The following is a 7,761-nucleotide window of genomic DNA, read 5'->3' on the forward strand; positions in this document are numbered from 1 at the left end:
CAGATGGTCCCCAGAGAGCCAGGGAGACTGAGCGGCTCTGCAAGAGCTGGAAGCTGAGGGCAATAACAGACCCATCAGCTGGCGAGCAGGGCAGGCTGGGGGCCGGGTTTACCAAGAGTCTGGATCATCTGGCAGGTCCACGGTGATGAGGCAGGACCGAAGTCAAGCTGGGAATCTGGTGGGTTGGGGTCCAGCAGGTGGGTCCATGTCTGGGCAGGGCTGGAGACCAGCATCTCCCCCAGCACAGCAGGGAAGGAAGGGAGGGCTCAGGGCTGAGCTTAAATAGAGCCCCAGCCCCACAGGTGGGGGCCCAGGTGAGGCTGGTCAGAGCTGTCTAGGGCTGGTAGTGCCCCCAGGGCCCCTGCACTGCTGTCCCCACAGGGCTGGCCCCAGGGACGCTGCAGGAGAGATGGAGGCAGATGCACAGCAGGGCCTGTCCTGGGACACACGTCCTGTCCTGGGACACATGTCCCATCCCAGGACACATGGTCCGCCCCAGGACATGTGGCCCCATCCTAGGGCATGTCCCATCCTGGGACACATGGTCCCATCCCAGGACACATGGTCCCATCCCAGGACACACGGTGCATCCCAGGACATGTGGCCCCGTCCCGGGACATGCAGCCCGTCCCGGGACACACGTCCCATCCATGGGACACGCGTCCCCATCCCGGGACACGCATCCCGGCCCAGGAGACGCGGCCCATCCCGCTCCGCCCGGCGCAGGCGGTCCGGGCGCGGGGGGCGGTGCGGGCGCGGGGGGCGGTGCGGTGCGCGGCCGGGGGCGGTGCGGGGCCGGGGCGGGCGCGGGCGGAGCTCTGCGGGCCGCGCCCCCGGCAGAGCCGGGCCAGGCCGCGGCCGGCGCCGCCGTCAGTGCGGGCAGCGGCGGCGGCAGCGCCATGGCGGAGGCGCAGGAGGGGTCCGGGCGGCGCGGGAAGAGGGCCGAGGTCGGGGCGGCGGAGCCGGCGGAGGCGGAGGCGGAGGCGGAGCGGCCCGGCCGGCGGCGGCGGAGGTGGGCGTCGGGCCGGGCTCGGGGCCGGGCTCGGGGCTCTGCGGGCCGGGCGAGCGCTGGCCGCGGTGCTGGCCCGTCCCGTCCCGGCTGCGGGTGCCCCGGGCGGCCCGGCCCTCACCCCCCTCCCGGTCAGTTTCCAGCCGGCGGCGGAGCCCCGGGGAACCACCGTCCTGCACGACACCATCAGCGCCCGCCCGCAGCCCCTGCCAGGTGAGGCACCACCGGGAGGGCGCCCGCCGCGCCCCGGCGTCCCCACCGCCACAGGGACGGTGCCAAGGTGCATGGGCAGCACTCCCCGCTGACCCCGTGCCCCGTCTCCCCGCTGACCCTGTCCGCCATCTCCCCATCTCCCTGCTGACCCCGTGCCCCGTCTCCCTGCTGACCCCCTGTCCCATCTCCCTGCTGACCCCATGCTCCATCTCCCTGCTGACCCTGTCCTCCATCTCCCCGTCTCCCCGCTGACCCCGTGTCCCATCTCCCCGCTGACCCCGTGTCCCATCTCCCCGCTCACCCTGTGCCCCGTCTCCCCGCTCACCCTGTGCCCCGTCTCCCCGCTGACCCCGTGTCCCATCTCCCCGCTGACTCCGTGCTCCATCTCCCCGCTGACCCTGTTCCCTGTCTCCCCACCTGCCCCAGCGAGGCACTTCGACACCAGGACGACCGAGCCCATCAGCTTCTTCTTGTCCGGCCTGGAGGAGCTGCTGGCCTGGCAGCCCGACGGCAACGACGACTTCAACATCTCCGCCGTGCCGCTGGCGAAGCGCCAGCCCCCGCTCCACAGCAGGAGGCCCCGGACATTGGTGTGCCATGACATGCGCGGCGGATACCTGGAGGACAGGTACGTGCTGGGCGGAGAGGAGATGCGGCAGCGGGGCTCAGCACCTCAAACCTCTTCTACTTCTGCTTGGTTTGTTTCCTGATGCTTGGCCGCAGACGGGCAGGGATCTGCAGCGGTGGCCCTCGGGGGTCCGTATTGGGACCAGTACTGTTTAATGTCTTCATCAATGACACAGACAGTGGGATCGAGTGCACCCTCAGCAAGTTTGTGGATGACACCAAGCTGAGTGGTGCGGTTGACACACCTGAGGGACAGGATGCCACCCAGAGGGACCCGGACAGGCTGGAGAAGTGAGAACCCTCATGAGGTTCAACAAGGCCAAGTTCAGGGTCCTGCACCTGGTTCGGGGCAGCCCCCAGTATCGTCACAGGCTGGGAATGGAGGGATGGAGAGCAGCCCTGCTGAGGAGGACTCGGGGGTACTGGTGGATGAAAAGCTGGCCATGAGCTGGCAATGTGCACTGGCAGCCCAGAGAGCCCCTGCATCCCGCGCTGCATCCCCAGCAGTGGGGGCAGCAGGGCGAGGCGGGGGATTCTGCCCCTCTGCTCCACTCTGGGGAGACCCCCCCACAATGCTGCCTCCAGCTCTGGGGCACCAACAGCAGAATGACACGGAGCTGTTGGAGCGGGGCCAGAGGAGGCCCCGGAGATGCTGGGAGGGCTGGAGCCCCTCTGCTGTGAGGACAGGCTGAGAGAGCTGGGGGGGTTCAGCCTGGAGAAGAGGAGGCTCCGGGGAGACGTTATTGCAGCCTTTCAGTACCTCAAGGGGCTCCAGGAAAGATGGGGACAGATTGTTTAGCAGGGCTTGCTGCGATGGGGTAATGGCTTTAAACTAAAAGAGGAGAGATTCAGACTAGATATAAGAAAGAAATTTTTTTATGCTGAGCGTGCTGAGCCCCTGGCCCAGGTTGCCCAGAGAGGTGGTGGCTGCCCTATCCCTGGAAAAATCAGGTCAGGTTGGGTGAGGCTCTGAGCAACCTGATCGAGTTGAAGATGTCCCTGCTCGTGGCAGGGGGTTGGACTGGATGACCTTTGAATGTCTTTTCCCACCCAAACTATTCTGTGATTCCATGATTCCATGGCTCAGTGCCACCGCTCTGCCCAGGTCCGTGGGGTGTGAGTCAGGCTCCAGCCCAGCCCCGCAGCGTCCGCCGGCGTCCTTCCCGTGTTGCTCAACCTTCTTCCCTTTCTGCTGCTGCAGGTTCATCCAGGGCTCAGCCACACGCAACCCCTACGTCTTCTACCACTGGCGGTACATCGACATCTTCGTCTACTTCAGCCACCACACCGTCACCATCCCGCCCGTGTGCTGGACCAACGCGGCGCACAGGAACGGTGTCCCCGTGCTGGGTGAGGGCAGGGCAGGCGGCAGGGCTGGCGGCTGCAGGACCAGGTCCGGGGGAGCCTCACGCCCGCAGTGGGTTTGCCGGGGCACGTGGCCGACGCTGCTCTCGCTGTGTCCCCAGGCACGTTCATCACGGAGTGGACGGACGGGGAGAAGCTGTGCGAGGCGTTCCTGGCCGGCGGGGCGGAGGCGTACCGCACCGTGGGCAAGCAGCTGGCCCGCATTGCCCAGCACTACCGCTTCGATGGCTGGCTGGTCAACATCGAGAACACGCTGAGCGTGAGCCACGGTCGCGCCCTGCCCTCCACCCTGCCTCCTGCCCTGCCCTCGCGCTGCTGTGGCACGGGGCCCCTCGCCTGCCCCGTGTAACCTCCCCTCCGCTCTCTCCTGCCAGGCGGCGGCGGTGGGCAACTTGCCCCCCTTCCTGCGGCACTTGACGGCGCAGGTGCACAGCGCCGTGCCGGGGGGGCTGGTCATCTGGTACGATAGTGTCCTGCAGAACGGCGCGCTGAGATGGCAGAACGAGCTGACTGAGGAGAATAGGTGAGGCCCAGGCAAAACCAGCCCTGAGTTGGGGGCGTGAGCCCACCCCAAACCCAGCGCCTGGGGTTGGTCAGGTATGGCCTGCGCAGCCCTCGGTGGGGTGAGCTGCAGGGACAGCCGCAGCGTCCGCCCTGCCACCCTGACCCTCATCCGCAGGGTGTTCTTCGACGCCTGCGATGGGCTGTTCACCAACTACAATTGGAAGCAGGAGCACCTGGAGCGCACGCGCGGGCTGGCCGGGCCACGCCACACCGACGTCTATGTCGGTGTTGATGTCTTTGCCCGCGGCGACGTGATCGGTGGTGGCTTCGACACTGACAAGGTGGGTGTGCTGAGGCCGGGCCACAGTGGGACCCTGGGCCTCCCCCCAGGCACAGGGCTCTGAGCTTCCACTGATGGCTGTGCCGTGCCGTGCCGTGCTGTGCCGTGCCATGCTGCTAACCTGGGGACGCAGCAGCAAGGAGTGGGGGAACCCGGAGCCACTGGGCTGGCAGCCGCGCATGGAGAAAGAGCTGGAGGATCCCAGTGCTGCAGTCCCTGGGGAGGGAGATGCCGCAGCGCGTCCCTGTGGTGTTGTCCTGCCCCACCACGGGGCCTGTGGGGTGTGGGGGAGTGGGGACAGGGCAGGTGACAAGGTGACTGCCTGGCCCAGCCCGCGATGCTCACCGCTCATCTCTGCAGTCCCTGCGCCTGATCCGCCAGCATGGCCTGTCCGCAGCCATCTTCGCTCCCGGCTGGGTCTACGAGCACCTGGGGGAGGAAAACTTCCTGCAGAACGAGAACAAGTGAGGGCGGCTTGGCGGGGTGGGGGGCCGTGGGTCGGGAGGGGCGGCAGGACAGGGCTGCAGGGAGACCCTGGTTGCCCATCGGGACTGGGCTGGCCCTGCTCTGCCCCAGCCGGGGTGGTCCCCGATGCTGTGCCAGGGCAGCGGCCGTGTCAGGGGTCTCTGCTCAGACACCCGCCTTCTCCTCCAGGTTCTGGGCCTCGCTGGCCGAGTACCTGCCCACGCACAGCATCAGCACGCTGCCCCTCGCCACATCCTTCAGCCTGGGCATGGGCACCAGCAGGTTCCTGGCTGGGAAGGTGGGTGTGGGGCGACGGCTCGGCCCCGGCCAGGCAGGGGTGGGCTGGGCAGGGGTGTCCCCGCTCCCGGCCCCCCTCTAGGCTCAGCTCAGCTCACCCCGTCCTGCAGGAGGAAGAGCCGGGGCCCTGGTACGACCTGAGCGCGCAGGAGATCCAGCCCTTCTACCCGGAGCGCGAGGGCAGGCTGAGCACCAGCTGCTGCCTGCAGGACGCCTGGTGCGGGGGCAGCTCCCTCAGGGTGCAGGGGACCATCCCGCCCGGCGAGGAGCACGTGGCCGTCCGGTGAGTCGGGGGAGAAGCCCCCTTGCCACCTCCTCAGGGCTGGGCTGGCACCGCGCCGGCACGGCCCACATGGCGCAGGCAGAGCTTTGCGGCCCCGCGGCCTCGTGGTGAGCGTGCCCGGGGCTCTGCCCGCACTGCCCAGCAGAACTAACCCGATGCATCTTCTCTTTCTCTCTTCTCTCTCTCTCTGTCTCTCTCTGGGTGGATTTGGGGTCATCAGCCTTTTCTCTTTGCAGATGCCGGCGCCCCCCAAGCTCTTCCTGACCCTGCTCTACAAGCTGGAGGGGCCGCACCCTGATGAGTTCGCGGTTGCGCTGGAGCTCACCACCTGGGACTCGGGTACCTGCCACGAGGGCAACGTCACCTCCCTGCCTGGTGAGGACCCTGCCCCTGTGCGCTCTGCAGCGAGCACCCGCTGCAAGCGCGGGACCAGCTCAGCCCCTCACCCTCACTGACCCCCGCTCCCTCTGGCAGAGCCCAATGGCCGGCACCACCCCCGGTTCCTCCCGGCACCGCCACCTGGCCTCGCCAAGCTGTTTGCCGTGTGCGACCGTGGCTCCAACGGCTGGACCAGCCGGTGAGTGCCCTGCCAGCACCCTGTGCCCGTGGGCAGGTGGGGCCACCCCAGGGCCGCCCGGCACCGTGTCCGCTCTGCCCCTTGCCTCTCAGGTGCTACGAGCTGGACCTGCAGGACTGCAGCCTGCGAGACCTCTCCCTGCTCGTGTCCCGCCACCAGCCCAGCCCGCGGGAGACGTCCTTCACCTGCCTCCTCGGGGAGGTCCGGGTGAGTGCGGCCGCTGCCGGCTGGGAGCCACCTGCCCCAGTGCTGCCCCACGCGGCCCCATGCCAGGAGGGTGGGTGAGCACCCGCTGCTCTTGTCCCCAACGTGGTTCCCTCCGCAGGTGCTGGACGCGGCCAGCGTGGCGGCCTCCCCGCCGGAGGTGCAGAGCGTGTCGGCCTCACAGCTCTGGTGGAAGGAGGGCCCCGAGGCGGAGCAGCTCTCGCTCAGCCTCACCCTGCGCTGGGCCTTCCCGCCCGGCCACGCCGCCTGCTTCCGCGTCCTCAGCCTGGGCGCCCGCTGCCGCCGGGGCCAGACGTCGCCGCAGCTCCTGGGGCTGGCACACGCCTGCCTGTACCGTGCCGTGGGCCTGGTAGTGCCGCGGCCGGCGGCCGGGCAGTCCTGCCGGCTGGAGCTGCTGGTGGAGCCGGTGCTGCGTGACCAGCTGCCCGTGGACCCCGAGCGCTGGGGGCGGCTGGTGTTGGTTTACTCCGACCCGGCCGGCAGCGCCAGCGGAGACGGGTATTAAAGGCGAGCGTGGCACAGCCCTGCGTCCGTGTCTGCTCCGTGCTGGTGGGTGGGCTGCGGGCGGGGGGCATGGCAGAGCCGCTGCCAGGGGGGCTAAGAGGGTGGGTGCTGCATTTCCTCACCCTGGTTCAGCAGGTCCCTCTTTGCCCACCGCTGTCGCTGAGCGCAGCCCTCACCATGGGGGTCCACAGGGTGCTGGCCAGGGCCCTGCACCAGGGACTGCCCAGGGACCCCCTGCGCCAGCTCCTGCAGCCCTCGCCACCTGCAAACTGTGCATGTCCAGGCTGGGGGTGCTTGCCCTGAGACCTGCCCCCCCGAACCCTGCACCCACCTTGGGGACCAGCCCGGCTCCGCTGTGGTGCTGAGCCCCGAGGAGCATCCCAGCGCCGGCAGCCGCTGCTCCCGTCCCCCACCACCCACCTCAGCACCGCCCGGCCCCGCTGCCCTCGCCCCTGGGCTGGCAGGACGCGGCAGTGCCCCGGCTGCCTCCCCTCCATATCTTATGCGGAGAAGGAGAGAAAATTTATAGCAGCAATTATTTTCTCACAGTCTGGTGAGCAAGCAATTAGGAGGCAGGGAGCAGGCGAGCGCGCCGCGCAGCGGGGTCACCCAGCCCCAGCTCCCTCCCAGCGCCGGCCCCGGGCCCACAAACAATGCTGGCTCCTGGTCAGGAAAATTAATATGTCAGCAGTTAAGCTGCTGCTCCTCCGGTGGGGAACTCGCTCTGAAATGAATTATCTGACAGTTTGAAAAATGAAGGGCTTGGCACAGCCAGGGGAGGGCTCCTGCCGTGCTGGCACCCCATTACCTTGCCAGGGCGAGGCCGGGGGCCGTGGTGGGACCCCCCTTCGCCTGCTGCCAGCTGCAGCCCCCTGCCCAGTGGCGTGCCGGGACGGCCAGACCCGCTGTGCCCATCGCCCCCCGCGCCAGCATCCCAGTCAAAACCTGAGTCGCCCTGGTTGAAGAAAGAAATCTTTATTAATAATTTCAATAATAATAATAATAATCCTTGTAATAATAATAATAATAATAATAATAATAATAATACTGTTTATTAGAATGGTCACACCTTTGAAGCATACAGGATGGGCCGGTGCCAGCCTGCGCGCCGGCGGCCGGCGCAGGGGTTTGCTGTAAGGAAGAAGCCAGTACAGCGATGGAAGGAGCTTTGTACAGGGGCGGGGGCGCGGGGCCAGGGGGGCCGGGGCTATGTACACCGGGAATAGAAAAGGGGGAGCTCGTTGCTGGAGCGTCGAGGGGCGTCTGCAGACTATAAAGTGAGGTTTGAGGAGTGGCGGAGCCACGCGGGGTGGGGAGGAGGGTGGGGGGCTGAGCATGGGGCCGCCCCACAG

At 67.7% G+C, this 7,761-nt stretch overlaps 1 protein-coding gene across 2 annotated transcripts; it reads left to right on the forward strand.

Annotated features, from left to right (window-relative positions):
• Nucleotides 1-843: 843 nt before the first annotated feature.
• On the forward strand, nucleotides 844-6,416 carry ENGASE (endo-beta-N-acetylglucosaminidase). Of its 2 annotated transcripts, XM_054221917.1 has the most exons (14): nucleotides 844-1,012; nucleotides 1,146-1,222; nucleotides 1,649-1,850; nucleotides 3,051-3,199; nucleotides 3,316-3,473; nucleotides 3,589-3,737; nucleotides 3,894-4,059; nucleotides 4,419-4,522; nucleotides 4,713-4,821; nucleotides 4,931-5,103; nucleotides 5,324-5,478; nucleotides 5,578-5,680; nucleotides 5,773-5,887; nucleotides 6,006-6,416. In XM_054221917.1, the coding sequence occupies exons 1-14, from the start codon at nucleotides 900-902 to the stop codon at nucleotides 6,408-6,410; spliced, it is 2,178 nt and encodes a 725-aa protein (XP_054077892.1). In that variant the 5' UTR covers nucleotides 844-899; the 3' UTR covers nucleotides 6,411-6,416. The 2 variants fall into 2 exon arrangements, with proteins under 2 accessions (XP_054077892.1, XP_054077893.1); XM_054221918.1 differs by lacking the exon at nucleotides 4,419-4,522 and having other exon boundaries at nucleotides 5,340-5,478.
• The last annotated feature ends 1,345 nt before the right edge of the window (nucleotides 6,417-7,761 follow it).

This window comes from Rissa tridactyla, chromosome 15 (assembly GCF_028500815.1).
Source record: "Rissa tridactyla isolate bRisTri1 chromosome 15, bRisTri1.patW.cur.20221130, whole genome shotgun sequence".
NCBI classification, from domain to species: Eukaryota; Metazoa; Chordata; class Aves; order Charadriiformes; family Laridae; genus Rissa; species Rissa tridactyla.

What these genes read in the sequence shown, in the direction of transcription:
- ENGASE (XM_054221917.1), top strand. Translation starts at nt 900, where the DNA reads ATGGCGGAGGCGCAGGAGGGGTCCGGGCGGCGCGGGAAGAGGGCCGAG. An exon ending in CCCGGCCGGCGGCGGCGGAG is followed by an intron (nt 1,013 to 1,145) that starts GTGGGCGTCGGG and finishes CCTCCCGGTCAG; the next exon opens with TTTCCAGCCGGCGGCGGAGC. An exon ending in CCGCCCGCAGCCCCTGCCAG is followed by an intron (nt 1,223 to 1,648) that starts GTGAGGCACCAC and finishes CACCTGCCCCAG; the next exon opens with CGAGGCACTTCGACACCAGG.